The 22,342-nt window shown below is 46.3% G+C and overlaps 1 protein-coding gene across 7 annotated transcripts in view; it reads left to right on the top strand.

Annotated features, from left to right (window-relative positions):
• The window catches only part of PDZD2 (PDZ domain containing 2), a 368,370-nt gene that overhangs the window by 337,138 nt on the left and 8,890 nt on the right, over positions 1 to 22,342 (top strand). For all 7 annotated transcript variants that reach the window (XM_045440968.1, XM_045440958.1, XM_045440936.1 and 4 more), the window contains 7 exons: positions 1,935 to 2,016; positions 3,556 to 3,590; positions 4,550 to 4,706; positions 6,228 to 7,024; positions 10,607 to 10,742; positions 13,376 to 17,432; positions 18,662 to 18,779. In XM_045440968.1, the coding sequence (XP_045296924.1) occupies positions 1,935 to 2,016; positions 3,556 to 3,590; positions 4,550 to 4,706; positions 6,228 to 7,024; positions 10,607 to 10,742; positions 13,376 to 17,432; positions 18,662 to 18,779 (5,382 nt within the window). The remainder of the gene's footprint in view (positions 1 to 1,934; positions 2,017 to 3,555; positions 3,591 to 4,549; positions 4,707 to 6,227; positions 7,025 to 10,606; positions 10,743 to 13,375; positions 17,433 to 18,661; positions 18,780 to 22,342) is intronic.

The following is a 22,342-nucleotide window of genomic DNA, read 5'->3' as shown; positions in this document are numbered from 1 at the left end:
AAATTGGCAAGAAAAATTTGCAACCACCATATAAGCTTATATTTTCCCTGACTCATTTATACAAAATTACTTTTGCTTTATGAAGTATATGTGTGTGTTTTAGTGTATATGCTTTGTGTATGTATGTATATGTATATGTATATATATATATTTTATTTCCTGTGAAGGTTGCTAGAAAGTATTACATAAAAGCCATGATGTGATTATGATTTATCTGTTAGATTAAAACATAATGCTGAATCTTGCATAACTTTATTTACTTATTAAGAAAAATTGCTATGCTTATCCAAATATTACTTATGCTAAATGTTATTTTAGTACATAAAATTACCATTCTAAGTTTACAGTATTCTTACCTTTAAAAAAGAAACTCTATGCAAGTTATGTAATTGTCTTTTAAAATACCTCGTAGTTCAGCATATATCAGGCTTTAAACTTTTTTTCCATATTGAATAATGACAGGGATAACAACTAATGGGGGAAAAATGCATGAATCTACCATGATCCCAATAAATATAGAAAGAAAAGAAGAGTTATAAAATGACTATTTTGAAAACTTCATCATAAAAATTGATTCAAATAAGAGTAATCAATGATGCTAAAACCATTGAGTAAAAATATACTGGGGAGCAGGATATTGATGTTGTCTGAAGCTGTTTCCTCCCAGATTACTCATTGATGACCAAAAAAAAAAAAAAAAAAAAAATCTAGTAAAGAAATGTGGTGAAGTCCATCCTAATCAAGTGGTCAAAGTTACCATCAGTCATGAAACATGAAATGCTGACCCTGAGTGCCTCTCTGATGCACTGAAAAGGAAACAGTTGTTGTAGTTTTTCTGCAAAAAAAAAAAAAAAAAAAATACATAATCTAAATCTCAGCATGAAAAAACTATTAGATCCTAATTGAGGGTTTGATTGGCCTAGGTTTCTTGCAGAATATCAGTATTGTGACAGACAAAAGCTCAGTAGTGTTTTGGATTAAAGGAGTCTAAAAAAGACTTGACCCTAAATTGAATTCTGGATTGCCAAAAATGAAATTTCTAGAAAGCATTACTATGTGAAGGAGTTAGTTGGTGACAATCCGCTAAAGATCCACAACAAGATAAGGAGCTTGCACCAGAATGCAAATCAGTTACATCACTAGGGCCACCACTCAGTTCAGTGGACATTTTTCCCCCAGCAAGACACTGTTGGGAAAGACACTGAGTGTTGATAAGCAGTCTAGAGGAAAATCCTATCTCCTCACAAGCTGGCATCAAACTTCCTGTGAACTACTTCTGTCTGCTGACACATTTTGAGTAGCATTTCTGAAGGACGGTGTTAGTACAGTTGGCTGAATTGGAATATGAAATGTGCATTAGACAGTCATTTGTGTCAATGTTAAATTTCCTAGAATTGACAATAGTACCGGGGTTATTAAAGAGAATGTTCTTGTTTTTAGGAGGTTTGTAACCTCTTAACGTCTGCAACTGACTCCCAAATTAAAATGTTAAATGGTGTGTGTATCTGTATAAAGAAAGAGCATGAGTGTAAATGTGGGAGAATGTTTTAAAAAACAACAATGAAGAATTTACTACTCTTGTGTTACTTTTACAAGTTTTATGTAGGTTTGAAATTGTTTAAGTAAAATCTAGGAAAAAAGAATTAGAAGTGAGTGTTCTAGAGAGAGGCAGGTATCAGCCATGTAGCACCTGAAAGCTTTAATGAATTTGAAAACCAACTGAGGGTCTGATTTTGAATACATTGTTTGAAGCCATATGTTAACCTGGCAATATTTCTTACACACCCTGAGCTATTGCTTCAGAGGATGGTCATAATCTTTGGTCCTGTGGTTTTCCTCTTTATTTGCACTCAGCCTCTGACTCTGGTCCTAGCTACTTTTTTGGGGGGAAAATAAATAAAACCAGCTAATTTGTGCTTTCTGCTGAAAACCAGGTTTCCGAGCAGGAAATGGATGCAGTGATAGCACGCAGCACTTATCAGGAGAGCAAAGAGGCCAATTCCTCTCCTGGCTTAGGTACTGTATTTGCACATTTTCATTCAACACTCAGAAGAGTCTCTCAATTAACCTTCCCCATGGGACACTCCCCAATGCAATGTTATTGGTTGGATTCTTTGTAATTACCAGGTTTGGCAGAAGTAGTTGTCCAGGAGATTCTGTGCTTTTTCTTAGCGTCTACTTTTGATTTCTGCAGTTATTTAATGTGCTTTATTAAAGTTCTAATTATGCATGCTTCTTGTACTACAAGATCATTTGCAAAAATGAGTTAGCAGCATTTCATGTGTTTTATGTACAATTCATATGAAATGTTTTAGGTAAAAATGAAGTAATCCCAAAATATCAGTTGTTTGATAGATGCAGAGTGGTCTCCATTCCAAAACCTGGGGTTTCTTTACATGAATTAAAAATTTCCACAAAGTACGGCAGCTCTATTTCAATAATAAGTCGGTATTTTTTTAAGTTTCAACTTAAGGGTAATAGAGGCTCCCAAAATCATGATTTTCCGCTTCTTTAAGTGGGAAACTTAAGGCAGAGAAGGACTGAAATAGTAAGAATTTCATATGAATTTTAAATGTGAAACATTCCATCAAGTTTTGAAAGTAATGTTTCCGGTAGAATAGAAATCCAAAGGGACTCTGCAAACATGTCTCAACTCAAGATATTACTGATGTTAAGATTGATGTCAGGAGAAAAAAGAACTGAGACATGAGTTACTGGTTGTCAGAGGAAAAGGAAGACTTAAGATTTTTTGGCAGCCATGTAATACCCTGATTATTTCCATCCATAATTAATATATTTAAAGTGGGCACAACCATAATGGGCTCTTTATTCGGCCAGCTCCTTCTCCTGACCTGCCTGCAAGCTGTCCTCTCCTAAGTCTGGCATACCCATTCGATCATTTATTATGAAAGATTTTATTAAGCTATGGACCTCATGCCCAAGATCTTTTTGCTCATGGCATAGAATTTAAAGTTTCAATGCAGAATCTTCACATCCTTCTACTAAAAACCAAAATAGGTTATTCAACCCTCTCCCCAGTTTCTTCATGGGTTTCTTGAGTGGGACTTCTTTGTTCGTTGATCCTTCAATCCGTTCAGCAGATATCACTGAATACTTCCTAGACCCAGGTGCAATGCTGAGCATTGTGGAGTCAGATCACTGAAGATCTCAGCCCTGTAGATGAATAGCTGAGGAAGGAATATGAGAGGCATCCACTTATAATTAAATTATACTGTGTGTATGGAAATTGGTGTATGGGTAATATAAAATACTCTCGAGATTCAGAAGAAGTTACTTCCAACTGGGTGATCCCATGGAGGTGGTAGCATCCAAGTTAGGGCTTGAAGCATGAGCAGAACCTTGGGAGGTGGGGTGGGGTGGGGATCGGGTCAAGTGCATGCATGTCTACCACCTATGCACACAGCCCATCAGTGTCAGTCAAGCAGAGAAGAGTTAACATGTTTGGCTCCTTCTTTTCTAGTTGAGAATGAGAGCCTAGTTGTAAGAATTCGAGCTGCGCTCTTTTAACTTTATGGTGAATTTTCCCTCCAACAGGTACCCCCTTGAAGAGTCCCTCTCTTGCAAAAAAGGTGAGTCAAGGCACACTGCTGCCTCGCTCAGCTGGCCCACGAACCGATTCCTGGAGCCCAGAAGCCAAACCTGAGGGCCCAGCCCATATTTCTGTCCATGAGTCATTTTGGCCACTCTACACAGACAGCTGCAACAATGCTAATTTGAGAACAAATATAAAAATGTGTGTTTCTTTCATTAACTATTCATCTAGGAAAAAAATAGAGCAACAAAATAAAAGAAGTGAGCTGCAGTTTTTCTTTTTAATTTTTTTTAATGTTTATTTTTGAAAGAGAGAGAGAGCACGCGTATGTGTTGGGGAGGGGCAGAAAGAGTGAAGGAGACACAAAATCTGAAGCAGACTCCAGGCTCCTAGCTGTCAGCAGAGAGCCTGATGCGGGGCTCAAACTCACAAACCGTGAGATCATGACCTGAGCCCCGTGAGCTGCAGTTTGAAGGATAGTTTACAACCTGCTCCACAATAAAGGGTCCTAGTTGGTTTGGGGGGAGCCTGTGACTTTAAGGAGACTGGAATCTTTCTCAGCTGGCGGCCCCTCAATCCCAGTGGATCAGAGCCCAGGATTCAAACTCCCCTCTTCCTTGTTCCATCACTAGGTTGAACCAGTGGCTGGGAATTTATTTCTATTTTCCTCTCTCTCTCCCCCAGTGTTTTTCCTGGGATAGTTGATACAGTGCTGCTGTGGCTTTTCAGATCATTGCTAAGCATTTGGAAAAAAAAAAAAAAAAAAAAAAAAAAAGATCTTTTAAAAACATGGTCTGGCAGCAACTGTTGGCTTTTTCCTTAATTGTTTAATTTAGCCATCCTGAAGTAAATGGAACTGGGTGTTTATTGTCACCACTGTTTCACAGGACCATGGATTCGAACAAAGTGTTCTTGGAAAGACAGGAAGTAATTACTATTTCAGCTGATCAGCTTCTGGTGTGCTTGCTTATCATCCACCACTGTCTTCTCCAACAGGATCCCCTGATTTCTGACCCCGAACCCGCCCAGTACTTTGCCCCCGGTGTCCCAGGCCCCCTGTCAGACTTCATGGTGGCCGGCTCTGAGGACGAGGATCACCCAGGAAGTGGATGCAGCATCTCTGAAGACGGTGGCCTGCCACCCAGCACCTCCAGTAAACAATGACTGTTTTCTGACTCGGGCCACATGGGTTTACGTATTATGATGCTTTAATGTGAACGGAGAACTGGAACCCAAGCCTCTGGTTGAGTAGAAGCCGTCTTTGTTCCCTGACGAAATTCAGAGTTTATTCTTAGAAAATGCAGCCCACCATTTAATGACGGGCCCCTCAGGTCTGCGGTAAAGGATCTGGACACCCGTTCTGCACCCAGGGTGTTGGAGGTGGCTAAACCAGCATTTAGATGCTATTTACATAACTTAGTCTTGAAATTTATGGCATGAAATCAGGTTAGCAGCCTGATGGCTTTATGTTTTAGGGGAACCCTAGCCAAGATTCAGGTCCCTTCCCTCACTGGGCCCTAACTTCATTCTTTTTAGAAGGCAGCGAGTGAAAGATTCTGAACCCGTAAGAGAGATGTTATCAAACCGGTGTTTTTAAATCTCATTGATTACGCTCTCACTACAATATGAGGTAATCCCATGTGAACCATACTGATTTCTCAGGCTTCTGCTGGTGTGGTTTGCTTTTTTTTTTTTTTTTTAATTTTTTTTTTTAATGTTTGTTTATTTTTGAGACAGAGACAGAGCATGAATGGGGGAGGGTCAGAGAGAGGGAGACACAGAATCTGAAGCAGGCTCCAGGCTCTGAGCTGTTCACACAGAGCCCGACATGGGGCTCAGCTCACAAGCCGCGAGATCATGACCTTAGCCAAAGTCAGACGCTCAACCAACTGAGCCACCCAAGCACCCCTGCACTTTTTTTTTTTAATTTCTAATGTCTGAACAAGAACATCTCTGTCTTAGGACAGGCAGACTTGACCACTCTGGCTTTCATTTGAAGCAGCTGATGCACTTACCGTAGTCTCTGATGGAAACCTTTCAAGGTGGAAGCACGTGTAATTTTTCTTTCATTTAGCAAGATGCAAAGAGTTTGCTGAGCAAACAAGTTTTCCCCTATCCCTGGTTGGAACTTACAGAGAATATAATATCAGGCTCCCTGTACCATGTTCTAGGAGCTTATGTGCCCCCCGTACCCAGCCCCCACTCCTTGCCCCTGAGGAAGGGCCTCCTGTGATGAAGGGGGGGCCTCACGGGATAAGGTCCTGGAGTGCAGAGCTTGCTGGTCTCTGGGCATCCTCCCAAAAAGGAGCTCCCAGCAGCAGCATCTAGTGCGAACCCCAGCCATGTATCAGGCATCATGGGTGTTGATGAATTAAACATTTCTGTCTCTAGGCAGCATACATGTGCAAACCAAATCCAGAGATTGAAGTAAAAAAAAGAAAAAAATTTTAAACAAGAGGCCAGTGGGAAAAGGAGAGAGGGACTCTGGCTGTCCACTCTGTGCAAATCCCAAGAAGCCCTATCGTCTAAGCCTGGTCTTCAGTGGCCAGAGGACGAATAGGTGGCAGTTGTGAATGGGGGGGTGCTCATGTATAATGAGGGGGGTTGAGTTGTAAAACCAGGCCAGACGGGAAACCCTGTCTCATTTGATGATTTCTTTCCCCCTCCCCACCAGCTCACAAGGAACCAGGAAAAGCCAGGGCCAACAGCCTCGTGTCTCTAGGAAGCCAGCGGGCCTCGGGGCTCTTCCACAAGCAGGTGACGGTTGCCAGACAAGCCAGTCTCCCTGGGAGCCCGCAGGTGCTCCGAAACCCTCTCGTCCGCCAGAGGAGGGTTGGCTGCTATGACACAGACGATGCCAGTGACGAAGAAGAGTTTGATGGCGAAGGGGATTGCGTTTCCCTCCCAGGGACCCTCTCTGGTCCCAGCAGGTCTCTGCCAGAGGACGACTGTAGGCAGGTCTTGATGACCTCTTCCAAGGTCATGAGTATCAACAACCAGGAGGAACATCCTCAGAAAACACTGGTCAGTAAGGCCTCCTCAGTGCCTCTCCTGGGCAGCTCGCTGGACTTAGAGGAGAGTGTCCCAGAGGGCACGGGGGACACTCCTTCCCATTCAGCCAACCTCCTGGCCTCGGTAGCGGCCCCCAAGGGTGGCCCTGGCCGCTCAGGGAAGAAGGAACTATCAGGATCTAAGAGTTCCCCCAAATTGGAATACAAAGCCGATACAGGCCCCCAGAATCTGGTGCGCACAGATGTCTCCAGGTCCCCCCAGCAGAAGAATGACAACCTGGAGTCCAGGCACAAACCAGTGGCCAGGGTCAGCCCACACCACAAGAGGCCCGAGGCTGACGCCAGGCCCAGCAACTCCGAGACTGAAAACCTAGCTGATGGAGCTGATGACCCATGTATCCAGGCCACTCCTGGCAGAGAGACCGGGACTGATTTTCATCCTGATGGAACTGTGGAGAAGGTAACTGGTTTCCTTTCAGTCACTTGGGATCTCAGTGACTTTTGTGTGAGTGAATACGGAGTGTGTTAGGAAGCAGAGGGTATCCTGCCTGGAAGAGGGGGAATGGTTGGAGAAACAGACTGTAGCAGCTGGTGGGGGGAACATGCCCAGGTATTGAGTCATAGATCATTCTGCCAAAAGATGAAATCCCTCTCTTACCTGTGCACGGGACCTGTACACATGGTTGATGAGGGAAGGGCAGCACTAGGCTGGTGAAGAAGAATGCTGGGTCTGGTCCACTGGCTAGTTGGGTGACCATTGAGGCAAGTTGTTGAATCTTTGTGAGGCACAGTTGTCTGGACCACTGAGGAGAGATCATGCCCTGATTATCTCTCAGAGCCAGAGGGACCGTCACACAGGCTAACAGTGATTCCCTCCAGCTGGTGAGGTTCTGCGCGATCCTTATTTTTTCAGACTTTTTACGGCAACTGTGTAATAATCAAAACTATTCGTACCCTTATTGTGAGAATCACGTGAAAAATTGGGCAGGCATTCACTTAGAAACTTAACATGCACCTGGGTGCCTGGCAGGCTCAGTCTGACTCTCCATCTTGGGGTTGTGAGTTCCAGCCGCATGTTGACGGTAAAGAAGACTGAAAAAGAAAGTCTTAAAAAAAAAAAAAGAAAGAAAACTTATAATGCACCACTTTAAATGCGAGTCAATATTATTTATGTTACAACTTGGTTACACATATGTTAGAATGGTCCAGATTGTCAAATTGCTTGATTTTCAAAAAAATTTTTTTAATGTTTGTTTATTTTTGAGAGACAGAGACACAGAGTGCAGGCGGGGGAGGGCGGAGAGAGAGGGAGACACAGAATCTGAAGCAGGCTCCAGGCTCCGAGTGTCAGAGCCCAAGGCAGGGCTTAAACCCACAAACCGTAAGATCATTACCTGAGCCACAGTCGGATGCTCAACCAACTGACCCACCCAGGCACCTCTCACATGGCTTGATTTTAGTCAGTATACCTCCACGTAAGCAAGGAGGAGTAAGAGAAACAAATGTTTGCGATCTCAACATAAATAGTTTCTCTCTGAGCTGATTGTAAGGCTGCATCTATAAAGATACATGTTCAAGTGGTTTATACAAACATATGTGTAAACAGACCCAGAAAATATGAAGTCATAAAAACTATATTAGGCAGAAGGGATTTTTGTTAACCATATAGAAAAAGTAGAAACACATCTTTTTTCATCCTCCTAAAATATGTTACTACTTCCAACTAGCATATGTGTTTTAAAATGCAATGTTCGGCTGATGGGTTAACCCCTTCTTTTAAAAAGTATCAGCCAGTTTTGGATAACTATAGAAATCAGGGGTTTTGTTCATAATTGTTTATAAAATAAGAGCTTTTGTCATTGTGAATGAGTATTCCCAATAAGAATTTTGAGAAGCATTTAAAACTTTTGCACAAAAGTTTAACTCTTCTCTTAAAAAAATTTATTTCAAAAATATGATTTCACCTATACATCAGAAAGAAAATAGAATGCATTGCCATTTATGGGGCGCCTGGGTGGCTGTGTCAGTTAAGCACCCAACTCTTGATTTCAGCTCAGGTCTTGATCTCGTGGTTCGTGGGATCGAGTCCCACCTCAGGCTGTGCACTGATAGCACGGAGCCTGCTTGGGGGTCTCTCTCCCTTTCTCTCTGCCCCTTGCCTGCTTGGTCACATGAACTCTCTCTCTCTCTCTCTCAAAATAAACAAAATTTACACTTGATCTTAGCCAAAAGGCCGAGAAGCAATAAATAAATAAACTTTTAAAAAAATGCATCGTCATTAAGTATTTACCCTCAAATATTGGAAGCTTAAAAAGAAAAAAACCTTCGGTAAGTAAGTTGTCTTCTGCTGTTTTTACTTAATAGTTTTCAAGATGAGACGAATGCCACATAACATAAAATGAAACACTGTAGAATACAGTTCAGTGGCACTTGGTGCATTCACAGTGCTGTTCGGTCACACCTCTGTCTAATGCCAAACCTCTTTCATTGTTTTGTATTACATTTATGCCTTACTAATTCCAAACCTCTTTTGCTGTTTTCTATTACGTTTATGCCTTACTGCTAAAGAGAAATAACTGACTCAAACCCTGTGCAGATTTCCCTCAGCAGATACTAAATGATTTTTATACAAGAGCCGCTGAAAGACGCTGTATCCATTTCACCTCTCTCCTCTGCTGCCACCTTTGGGCCACTTTGTGAAGACTCCTTAACTCTGAGAGTGAATTTCAAATCTGATTTAACTTCCTGGCGGGTTGGTTTTGCGATTTTTTTCCTTTTCTTTTCTTTTTTTTTTTACAGTAGGTTTTAGATAGAAGAAAGGAAGATGAAGTAATTGACACTTGGCTAAAGTGAAATTTTGAAAGATTAAATGTCCGTTTCACTTGTCCAGATGAGTCCTGGCCCTAAGTACCAAACTGAGATGCTGACCTTACAGTCGTGGATATTACCATACTGTACACAGACAATACCTACGTCTGTATAGCCTTTTGTGGGCTGTATGCTTTTTTTTTTTTTTTTACTCATTTACTCATCTTTTATTTAAATCTCTGTGAGTTAGACAGGGCAAGTCTTATCCCCAATTTTTTCCCCATATTTTTCTCCTGTGGTAAAATCCACCTTATGTGAAAATGTACAGTTCAGTGGTATTAATTTGTTAATAATGTTGTGCATTCATCACCACCACCTCCTGAACTCTTTTCGTCTTGTGAAACAGATGGTTTCAGCCCGTGGATTCTGTACCTGTTATATAACAACTCTCCCACCAGCCCCCAGAAACCACCACTCTGTCTTCTGTCTCTCTGATTTCTACTCCTCTCAATACCTTATAAAAGTGGAATCATACACTTCTGTCTTTTTGTGACTGGCTTATTTCACTTCACATAATGTCCTCAAGGTTCATCCCTGTTGTAGTCTGGATCAGAATCTCCTAAGACTGAGTAATATCCCATTTTCGGTATATCCCCCATTTTGATTATCCAGTGATCTATCAACAGACACTTGAACTGCTTTCACATTTTAGCTATTGTGAATAGTGCTGCTATAAACATGGCAATACACATACCTCTTAGAGACCCTGCTTTCAGTTCTTCTGGGTGTACACCCAGAAGTCAGATACGTGGATCGTATGGTATTTCTGTGTTTATTTTCTTGAGAAACCTCCGTAGCCTTTTCCATAGCGGCTCAACCATTTCACGTTCCCGCCAACAGTGCACAAGGTTCCGGTTTCTCCACATCCTCGCCAACACCTGTTATTTCTGCTTTTGATTATAGCCACCCTCATGGGTGTGGGGTGACATCTCAGTGTGATTCTGATCTGCAGTTCCCTGATCACCCACATTCCAAAGTTAGGAAAACTGAGGCTTAGGAAGAATGACAAGTCCATATAATTTCTAGTGGATCTGACACCCAGAATCTGGATCTCGTGGCTCCTCATCCGGGGTTCTCTGAAATTCCCCAAACCAGCTCTTCTCTGTGTGTGAGGTCTTAGGGTACAGAAAACCTGAAAACTGATGACAGTGACTTGTGGTTGTCATTGTGCCAGGAATCTCTGGGGAAGCTAACCGTCGAGGATGGACGTGTCCCTTCCAACTGGGGGCCAACCAGCGCCCCATGCCACCCAGATGCTGGCCACCGCACAGAGAACCTGCCGGAAGCTGCACCGGAGCAACCAAGGACAGGTAAGGTTATTTTGGTGCTGGTTAAGCTTCAAGATGGGAAGGCAGAAGTTACCCTTATACAGATGTTACACGTGGAGAATTTTGGGAAGGGGGGGGTGCTTTTACACAGGTGAATGATATTTAAAAGCTCCTGCATTTAACAGCTTTACTAAATCATTGTGCCTAAACTCCTAGTTTTAATTCCACATCAAGTGCATCCATTTTCAGTCAGTTGACACTCTTTACCTATTTTGTGATGTGAACCTTAGTGAATAAGTCATGAGATGACACAGAGGGGTTCCTGCCCTTCAGAATCTCAGCACTCTGCTTACATGAGATCAGATGCACCGAGAACTATCTTTTCCCTCACACATCCACAGAATGTAATATTTGAGCCGTGTGCTGAGGTCACAAGACACTCCTGGCCTGCACGGCTGACGCTGGCCCTGGCGGGCCATCCTAAACACTTAATGAGTCCATCTCCACACACCTGTGGCCCCGCTCTAGCTCGGACACTGCACCGATGTCTTCCGCGTCCTCCTGTGCCTGCAACATCATTTGTAAGGCTGCTGGGCCTCCCACCCCATTTTGTGCCATAACTGAGGCAACATTCTGCCCATTATTGGACATTTGGGGAGGTTTACAAGTGAAGGATTACTTTGAAACGTGACATCAAGGACTGCCTCTATGTCATTTAATCTCTCCCAAAACACTTTTAAGTTACACGCTTTGCAATAAAGTCAAATTGCTAACAAAAACTTAAGGTTTGTTCAGCAGATGCATCTGAAACTGAAGAACGACTATTAAATCCCTTCCTTTTGTCTCATTGTGACTTTTCCCCGAGTTGGTACCAGCAGAAGCAGGAAAGTCATTCTGAAGGGAGTTCAAAAAGGCAGAGCAGAGAAGGACATGAGCCCGTGGATTCAAATCTTGGCACGTCCCTCCCCTTCCACGGGGTCTGGGGAGGTTGTGTATGCTCTCCACGCATGTCTTGATAGGCCGACCTTGCTGTTGCCAAGTGCTGTCTACACAGAGGCCATGCAGTCGGGGTTTATAGATAACAGGGTGGGGTGTGGAGCCACCTTCCCGGGTGACCCTGGCTATAAACTCTGGCCCTGGATCCATTGCTTAACCACTCTGTGCCTCAGTTCCCTCCTGTTCCCAAGTAGATGGTGACAGGACCTACCTCACAGTCTTGGGAGGAAAATTAAGTGCATGAAAAACTCTTAGCACAGTACTAAGTCCTAATAACTAGTTCTTAATTGTTGACATAGGAACTTCAGGAGGGAAAAGGAATATGCAATTAAGATGATTTGTGTGGAAGGGGCGCCTGAGTGGCTCAGTCAGTTAACTGCCCAACTTTGGCTCAGGTCATAATCTCCCGGTTCGTGGGTTCGAGTCCCACACTGGGCTCTGTGCTGACAGCTCAGAGCCTGGAGCCTGCTTCAGATTCTGTGTCTCCCTCTCTCTCTGCCCCTCCCCTGTTCACACTCTGTCTCTCTCTCTCTCTCAAAAGTATTTAAATTTTTTTTAATTTTTAAGTAAAAAATTAAAACATTAATTAAAAAATTAAAAAAATGATTTGTGTGGGAGATGTGGAGTGAATATAACGTTTGGGGAGACCATCTTCTCAAAGCAGGTGCTTTGATTGTGACTGTTTCCCAGCAACCCATAGTTCCCAAGAAAATAGCAAATCTAATGTTCTTATTATGTCCTTTCTCCTGATTATAAAATGCCATGTGCCAGAGGTGAACAGATTAGCCCGAGTGTGTGGGGGCCTCATGAGGAGGCCCCTCCAGAGCCCATCTCATGAAAGGACTTCATTTCCCACCGTCGCCGGCATGCATTGCCTTTCCCTGCGCCTCTGAGGTTTCATGCACTCTCTTCTCTGCTTTCATTCCATTTTCTTCTTCGCCTTCCTCCCGATCACTGTGTGGCCCGACTCTCCCCGCAGAACTCCCACCCCCCCTCCCGCCCCCGACCCCTTCTGTCAGAGCTTCCCAGATTATGTGGCCTTCCAGCTCTCCCAATCTTCTCAACGCGGTCAAGACACAACCAAGGTACAGTGCGGACTTGCCTCCTTCTGTGGCGTCCTGTGTTTCTTCCCAAATTAGCCTCCTCCCTCCTGTCCTGCACTGAGCAGTAAGTCCCCAGAGGTCGTCACTTGACTGTTTTAGACTCTACAGCACACAACTCCCACCATAAGGCCAAACCCATGACCTAGAGCTAAACCAGAGACCCGAAGCCTCTGCAGATGAACACAAAGCTGAGGGATCAAACAGAACAGCCTGACCCCTGAGGCCATTGCCATCAGAGCAGATGGTGTAAAGAAACCCAGGGGAAGGGCTTCTGGGGTCCCCATCCTTAAAAATAACCAAAAAGAGAGAAAAGGCAGAAACAAAGGGTTATTCTGCCAGCCAGTCTGAGTTATTTCGGAACGTCTAGAGCAGAGTGGTATTTGTTAGATGTGAGCGCTCTGTAATTTCAGAGGCAAAAACAGAACGACAAGGAGGCCTACATTTAGGCTGTGGGATGTCTTTCTGAAAAAAGACCAAAAATTTGAGAGTGTTTCATTTTCCTTTTTTTTTTTCAATTGAGAGTTTTTCTCACATTTTCCCCTCTCTCTCCCTGCTTCCCCCCTTATCTCCACACAGGACTGGATAGCCCCCCAGACCCCATCCCTACCCCAGAGCAGAAGGGGGCAGCTCACCCTGAGCCCAGCAAGACCTCCATGGACACGGGGCCAGCAAGGCGGCCTGAGGACCGCGGAGAGCCAGTGTCGCCCAGGGTGCCTGAGTCTGAGGACAGATGTCATGTGAGTCTCGCCCAGGAGAGCAGCGCCTCCCCAGGGAAGATGGCAGCGGCTCGTCGTGACTTCAGCAACCTTCCGGCAGCCCCAGAAGCCAACTTGCCCAGGAAGGCAGCTGCCCACAGGGGCGCGGGACCTGAGGCAGAGGCAGCGTCTGCAGCTAGTGGCGTCCTGTCCCCAGACCTCGTGTCCCAGGAGGAGAGACAGAGAAGTCCCGGTCACCACGGCAAGGCTCTGCACGCAACAGGCGTCCTCGTGCCTGCAAACTCCCCAGGCTCTGCCCTGCCCGAGGGAACAGATTCTGTGTCCGAGAGGGCCCCGCAGGCCAGCCCCGCCCTGCCGTCACCCGCTGACCGGGCTGCAGGGGCGTGTGGGGGTGTCTCCGGGCACTGCTGCCCCAGGGAAAGCGGGGGCAGTCCTGTGACTGACATCGACACACTCATCAAGGAGCTGGATGCTTCTGAACCAAGACTTCAGTCTCCTCAGAAAGGGGACCGGTTGAGTCAAGTGGGACATTCTCAGGGTCAACCTCCAGCAGGCACTGGAAGTGGAAGTTCCCACCATGCTGAGCCAGTCGTGGGGAACCAGACCCCCACCCTAAGGAGGGCCTGGGCTGCTGGCCAGCCCCCTCCCCCACAGTGGGCCTCCCAGCCTTCAGTTTTGGATTCCATTAATCCTGACAAACATTTTACTGTGAACAAAAACTTTTTGAGCAACTACTCTAGAAATTTTAGCAGTTTTCACGAAGACAGCATGTCCCTGTCGGGCCTGGGTGACAGCACGGAGCCATCTCTCTCATCCATGTATGGTGATGCCGAGGACTCATCTTCTGACCCTGAATCACTCGCCGAAGCCCCACGAGCTTCCACCAGGAGCAACTGGTCACCCCCTCGTTCCCGCGGATCTTCTCACAGGGAAGACACTACAGAGTCTGAGGAGGAGCAAATTGAAATTTGTTCTACAAATGGCTCCCCCAATCCGCCTGCAACTACTGCTCACACACCTGCCCAGGCCGTACCCTGCCCTGTGTTGGCCAAAGTTCTGCCCTTAAAGCACAGTGCTCGGAGTCAAGTGGTGGGAAATCCACGCGAGAGAGCATCCTTTGTGCCAGGAAACTCATGCCCTTCAATTCCAAACTCTTCCCAGCCATTTCCTCTCTCGGATATAAGCTCTCAGGAGCATGAACTTCATGCAGATGTAAGGATTTTACAGAACCCCAGACCCTCGTGTGAAGAAGAAACCATGGAGGCCACCAGTACTAGCTCATCTGTGGGGAACAGGCAGCCTCCTGAAGCCGCCACGCATTTCCACAACCCTCCGGTCGCTCTCGGCAGTCTGAACACGGTAGATGGTTTAGAACATGACTTGCTGGGTGTCGAGACCCCAAATAAGAAACAAGAGACAAATGTCAATGCAACTGAAAATCAGTCCCCCTGTAGCGTGCATGTCCCTAAGAATGGAGAGTCTGTTTTGACAAATCTACATATCTCTGAAAGTCACGAGCTGGATGAGTTGCTACAGAAACCAAAAATGGTTTCCAGGAGGCCCATCATGGCCTGGTTTAAAGAAATAAATAAAAATAACCAAGGGACACATTCGCAGGGCAAAACTGAAAAGGAGCAACCCATGGCGCCCAGCAGAAGCCCTGACTCCAAAAGTCAGGTGTTGAGTTCCAGCCAGAATTCCAGAAAGGGGATTGCTGTGCCTAATAGCTCCCCCCAGCTGAAAGTGAATCTGGAAAATAAAGACTCACCTAGAAAAAGTTCAGTGGAAACACTCTTAAGTAACTGTCAGAAACCCAAATCTGGTCCTAAGCTGAAGAGACTCAGCATCAAAAGCAAAAGCAAAGCCAGTTCCGAGGCCCCTGCAGCTCACGTTGCCAAGGCTGGTGGGACAGATCCCAGGAAACCCCTCATTTCACCCCAGACCTCCCACAAAATGCTTTTGAAGGGAGCATCTAACCAGTTCCACATAGACCACGAGGAGCTTGACAAAAATGCCACGGCCACCCCCAGGTCCCCCCAGTGCGTGCTGGAGAGCAGGCCACCTGCTGCCCCGGGGTCACTGAAGCCGTCAGTTTCGGAAACGAGCATCACAGCGTTCATTTCGCCCCACGCCTCCCCCAGGACTCTCCCTGAGCAGGGTGCCTGCGGTAGATCCTACGTGGCTTTCCACTCAGAACCCAACAGAGGCTGCCCAGTGGCCCCCAGATCTCCTAAGTGTGGGCCAGAGACCAGGGCTCCCCCTGTGGCCTCGAGGAACAGCGCGTCCACAGCCACAAACGGACAGGAGGCCCCACCTCCTGGGCAGAGGGAGCGGCGCACGGCCAGCCGAATGGATTCGGCACCAGAAGTAGCACGATCGGGGGTGACTGATGACAAAGGAGGCAGAATAATTACTGGTGATCCCCTAGAAAGAACAAACCAGCTGAAAATAGTTGAAATTTCTTCTGAGAGAATGCCCAAGAATGCATGTGGTGACAAGCTAGCTGAAAGTGACAGATTAAGAGGGTTCTTGGCCCAGAGCAACTGTCAGGAGAAGAGTGAGATCAGGTTCTGTCACCAGTCAGAGGAGACGTCCTCAAGTCATCCGCCGTCACTCACATCTCGTGCGTCCCAGGTAGAGCAGGAAACCCAGCGATCTTTCAGTGTGGCAAAACTGGCTTCCTCCTCCTCCTCCCCACAACTGCCTACTAGAAAGGTGGATTCCTCGCAGGGGAAGTCAAGTCAGGTGTCAGGCTCCCTCGGGATGACCAAGAACGGCACGTCAGCAGGCCCAGTGCCAGATGAGCATCCATATTTCACACCAAGGCCAGCGACCAGGACCTACTCCATGCCGGCCCAGTTTTCAAGCCATTTTGGACGGGAAGGGCATGCTCTACACAGCCCAGGTCGCTCTCACCGGGACAGCCAGATCCCTGCAACAAGTGGGGGGCTCCTCGAGGCCAAGGCAGCCAGAGGTGGTGGTCTTGGCCTGGCTAACGGACAGGGCGTGTACAGCGTCAAGCCCCTCCTGGAGACATCGAGGAACCTTCCAACAACAGACGAAGGGGATGTTCTTTCAGTGCGAGAGACGAGCTGCCTAGTCACAGACAAAATCAAAGTCACTAGAAGACATTACTACTCTGAGCAGAACTACGAATCTACCTCATTTTTCTCTGTGAAGCAGAGGATCAAGTCTTTTGAGAACCTAGCCCATTCTGACCGGCTGGTGGCCAGGTCTGGGGTGTCTCCTTTTTTGTCAGCGAGCTCCAAGCCTCCCATTGGGAGACGGTCATCTGGCAGCATTGCTTCCGGGAGCCTCAGCCACCCCAGTGACCCAGCAGCAAGGTCACTGAGACGCAGCCTGAGCTCCTGCAGCGAAAGCCAAAGTGAAGCCAGCACCCTGATCCCCCAGATGACCAAGTCCCCCTCCAGCACAGCATTGACAGTCTCCCAGCAGAATCCAGCGGAGGCCAGTAACAAGGGCCCTGACTCAGACCCAAAGAAATCACTTAGTCCTTCTGGAATTCCCACCCCAACCATGACCCCAGCCTCTCCCGTCAAAAGGAACAAGTCCTCGGTGCGCCACACCCAGCCCTCTCCCTTATCCCGCTCTAAGCTCCAGGAACTGAGGGCCTTGAGCATGCCTGACCTTGACAAGCTCTGCAGTGAGGACTTCTCAGCGGGACCAACAGCCGTACTCTTCAAAACCGAGCTGGAAATCACCCCCAGGAGGTCGCTTGGCTCTCCCGCGGGAGGCCTCAATGGGTCCACTGCCCTTTCATGCCCCATGAAGCGGGGGGACAGGGCCTGTCCAGGAGGAAGCAGCCCTAAAGCCAGTGAGCCTGGGGCACCCAGTTCAGCCCATCATGTGGGTGAAACCACCTGGGATCTGCCTTCTGGAAAAGGCTGGTCAGTTAAGTAAGTATCTGCCTCTCCCCTTTTATTCAAATAAACTGTATAAAAACTTTTTTTAATGTTTATTATTTATTTTTGAAAGAGAGAGAGAGACAGAGTACAGGAAGGGGAAGGTTAGAGAGAGGAAGACAAAGAATTCAAAGCAGGCTCCAGGCTCTGAGCTGTCAGCACAGAGCCTGATGTGGGGCTTGAACCCACGAGCTGTGAGATCCTGACCTGAGCCGAAGTTGGATGCTTAACTGACTGAGCCACCCAGGCGCCCCTCAAATAAACTTTTTAAAAAATTATGAACTAGTTTTCAATTTTTGGAAAAGGTGCAAAGACTGGCACCCAAGCTCCTCACCCAGCTCTTCCTAATGGGAACATCTTCTGTAATCCTGGTCCAGTTGTCAAAAGTCAGAAATTTAACACTAGAAGAACACAGTTAACCACAGACTTAATTCAGATTTCACGGAACACATTTCACTAACGTCGTTTTTCTCTGTCAGGATACCACATTGCATTTAGCCCCCTTTGCTTTTTAATATCACTACTGGAAAAAGACCATGCCTGCAGAGAAAGAGTTTCCAGAATGTCGCTCTGCAGGGCAGTCTTGATGGGACATGGCACTTTTGGCAAGAGCGCCATCAGAGAGGTGAGAGTGGACAGGGAGGGCTGCACCTCAGGGGACAACAGTCTGGGCCTTCGAAGCTGACCCGAGTTAAGCAGAAAATTCTTAACATTTTAAAGAATATTTTTCAAACTGTCAGAAATGTTCTGCAGACCTCCAGCACTGGTTCCCTAACATCCTGAGGTGATGGATCCCAGAAGCCACAGTAATTCCTGTGAATGACATTCCTGCCCAGCACTCAGGATTCTTCAAGCAGTTTGTATTGAGAGTTCTTAAGACCAAAAGGGGCACCTTTTGAAGGGGCGCCTGGGTGGCTCCGTCAGTTGAGTGTCTGACTTCGGCTCAGGTCATGATCTCACAGTTCATGAGTTCGACCCCCACATCGGGTTCTGTGCTGACAGCTCAGAGCCTGGAGCCTGCTTCAGAGTCTGTGACTCCTTGCTCTCTGTCCATCCTTCACAGTGCGCTCTCGAGAAAAAAATAAACAAACATTAAAAAAATTATTTTTAAAAACAAAAGAGCATGAAAATCAGAAAACGCCTGCAACTTGGTAGAAAGAGCATTGTAAATACAACCTTATGAAAGGAGAAAATTGCCTTTTTCTTTCATATTTTTATATTAGTTTGGATCAACTTCTAGTCTCAGCAGGAGACCAGCAAAGATTACAGTCTGTTTTATCATCAGTGGGGTCAAAATCGACGGTCCCGGCTCTCATTCAGGAAGCGAAAGCACAATCAGAGGTGAGTGGAACCCGACCACACAGGGAGAGGAAGCCGGGGCAGGGCCGGGGTGGGGTCGTGCCCAGGTTCGGGGCAGGAGCTCTGGGAGCCAGGAAGAGCTCTGCTCTGAGCCCGAGCACAGAGCTGCCCAGCTGGGTCTGACCTCTCTCGCAGTTGCAGCTTGCAGCTGGCTTCACAAGCTAGACCTTGACTTGAATTTCAGGTGCCAGATTGGCGCAGCCGCTGTGTTAATTCCCCAGTAGTGACTAGTTACCATCCTCCTCACCCCCCCACGCTTGGAGTCTGTCAACAGAGGGTCCTCAAAACTGAACTAGGCATGTTGGAAACATGAGGGAATGGCCACAGCACATCTCTGCACCTAGGTGGACGTTAACTACTTGTCAAGGGAGCCACCTGCTGGGGAAATGAGTTAGCGTGTATGTAGCCCTACCCTGGCCCCCAGCATGAGAGCTTCTGAAGCCTGGGATTCAAGACAAGGCGGCTAACCGGTCATTAGAAATGCAGTCTCTTGGGGCACCTGGGTGGCTCAGTCAGTCGAGTGTCCAACTTCAGCTCAAGTCATGCTCTCACAGTTCATGAGTTTGAACCCCGCATCTGGCTCTGTGCTGACAGTGGGCTCTGTGCTGACAGCTCGGATCCTGGAGATGCTTCAGATTCTGTGTCTCCCTCTCTCTCTGCCCCTCCCCCACTTGCACTCTGTCTCTGTCAAAAATAAACATTAAAAAAAAAAAGTCAGTCTTTTGGGGCGCCTGGGTGGCTCAGTCGGTTAAGCATTCAGCTTCGGCTCAGGTCATGATCTTCACAGTCCATGAGTTCAAGCCCCGCATCAGGCTATGTGTTGATAGCTCAGAGCCTGGAGCCTGCTTCAGATTCTGTGTCTCCCTCTCTCTCTGTGCCCCACCCCTGCTCGTGCTCTGTCTCTCTCTCTCTCAAAAAAAAATAAACATTTAAAAAATTTAAAAAAAAATGCAGTCTTTCAATAAATTGGATGTGATGATAATAACAGAAGAAGCCATGGGTTCATATCTAGAATACTTCTCTGAAGAACATTAATTTCTCAGAACTGCCCTTAGAGATTTGAACCCTAATAAGTGAATATTTGTTTTGAGAAAACAAATATGAACAATTTTTTTTTGACTGGTAATGTACCTGGGCCACTCATAGATCTGAGAACACTGTGCCAGAAATTTCTAGCATTACCCAGAAGGGCTGTGATGTTGGCATCCCCTGAGGAAGGAACCAGGTTGGAGAGGAGACCAGCTCCCCTTAGTTTACACACTCCCTCTGGTCCTCAGCCTGCTGGTTTGGGTCTGTGCAGTTAACAAACACATTGAGACATCCAGCATTTTTCACTTTCAGTGAAAGGGACCGTTCTGTCCTCTCCCTTCTTTCTTCGACTTGTGACAATAAGTGTTTCATGCATGCAAGTCTCATTCTGGCATTTCCAGTCAACGTGGCATGGTGGGATCACACTTTGCCGGGTCCCTTGTCCTCAGACATTCTACAATGTTAGATAAAATGTAGAAGGAGGGGCGCCTAGGTGGCTCAGTTCGTTAAGCTGTCTGACTCTTGATCTCGGCTCAGGTCATGATCTCACGGTTCATGGGATCAAGACTTGCGTTAGGCTCTGCACTGTCAGTGCTTGGGACTCTCTCTCCCTTTCTCTCTGCCTCTCTCTCTCAAATAAACTTAAGAAGAAGAAAAGAAAGTAGAAGCAGAAAACCAAAAAGTCTCAACCTACCTCACAAATGAGGTGCACGTTTTCAGGGACCACAGACACAATGGGAGACTTTTTGTGCAGGCAGGACGCTGAGTGCCAGCTGGGAGGGTCTCCCACCCCGTCCCTCTGGTTCCACATTCACCCCCAGACAAGTACAGTGGCTTGGTGTGGAACAGCATTCCTACTTGCATCAAAATGCAGCTGTTCACCCTCATTTCCCTGCAGTCTTCACTTGCTTTCACAGAGTGGCCGTGGTCGGCTTCTAGCGCACTTGTATCCTCAGACACAATTCGAAAAAACATTTTTTGAGCAAATTAAAATTTGGGTGTACCAGACCACATGCCCCATTTTCATCAAGAACGCCTAGTTTTCATTCTTCTCTCTGAACGTGTCTGAGCCTGTAAATGGTTGGACTTCCCAACAAAGTCAAAATCCCCCAGCAGGTCTGTGGAACATTCTAGTGTCAGCAAATGGAGATTTGGTTTGAATGAACTTCTTTGGGGAGACATAAAATGCTTGGGATCACTCTTTAGGGCGTATTAATAGGACTAAACTCTTTTTCTTTTATTTTTTTATGTTTTATTTTGAGAGAGCAAGCGAGCGAGCCTGCATGTGAGTGGGGAATGGGCAGGGAGAGAGAAAATCCCAAGCAGGTTCCGCCTTGTCAGTGCAGAGCCCGATTCAGGGCTCAAATTCACCAACCATGACATTATGACCTGAGCTGAAATCAAGAGTCAGACGCTTAACCGACTGAGCCACCCAGGCACTCCTAAACTCTTTTTTTTTTTTTTTTTTTTTAATTATGGGTTCCTTCCCCAGCACAATACAGAGGTGGTTCTCTCTTTCAGTGTTTTCACCTTCTCTCATCAAAACAACACTTCAGTTTTATTTTTAGATTCTTTTTCTGTTGCTGGGTTGAGAACACCTTGAATTGATGGATTATAAATCACTTCATGGGGAACCTAGCAAAGCAGATCTTGAAAAATGTTGCGGAATCATTTTTACCATGTGCTGTGAAGGAAGTCAAAATTCAGAATAATTAGCCTAACTCAGTTATTTTAAAATATTTTAAGGTATCTTTTGTTGGATGCTTGAAGCACAGGACAGTCTTTTGTTACGTAAGCCTAGACACTACTAGGAATGTTCTAGTCTCAAATACAAGTTGGCAGTTAATTTTTTTTCTTAATGTTTATTTTTGAGACAGAGAGAGACAGAGCCAACTGAGCCACCCAGGCACCCCTACTTTATATTTTTTTAGCATACTTTGTATTTTAGGAATACCCATTCATTAATTACACCTCAAATCCAACGAACTGAATGTAGCGGGAAGGGGTCATAAGACAGTTGGCCTCAGTGTGTTCTCATCCTGCCTCTTGGCACTTCTTCTCTGCTGTTGTTGACCCTGGCCTGACTAAATTATAGACTTAAACAGTTATAGAATGAAGAATTCCCTTCGCGAGGCACGTGGGTGGCACAGTCTAAGGCTAAGCATCTGACTTTGGCTCAGGTCATGATTTCACGGTTCAAGAGTTCAAGCCCCGCATTGGGCTCTGCGCGCTCAGCACAGAGCCTGCTTCAGATCCTCTGTCTCCCTCTCTCTCTGCCCCTCCCCTCACTCACGCGCGCGCGCGCTCTCTCTCTCTCTCTCAAAAATAAACATTAAAAAAAACAAAAAGAATTCCCTTCATTACCAAATTACGTGCTGTCTTCAGATTTGGGAAGACACAATCTGGTGCCTAGAATAGCTCCTATATTGTCCCGTCCCTGCCCCTTTCTGTCCACCATCCCTGTGGTTCTGTGGGTACAGGATGGACCCCCAAACTCCAAGTAAGCACTGCCCAGG

Source organism: Leopardus geoffroyi, chromosome A1 (genome assembly GCF_018350155.1).
Source record: "Leopardus geoffroyi isolate Oge1 chromosome A1, O.geoffroyi_Oge1_pat1.0, whole genome shotgun sequence".
In the NCBI taxonomy this organism is placed as follows: Eukaryota; Metazoa; Chordata; class Mammalia; order Carnivora; family Felidae; genus Leopardus; species Leopardus geoffroyi.
The sequence above is the reverse complement of the archived record's forward strand: the minus strand, read 5'-3'. Positions and strand labels throughout refer to the sequence as shown.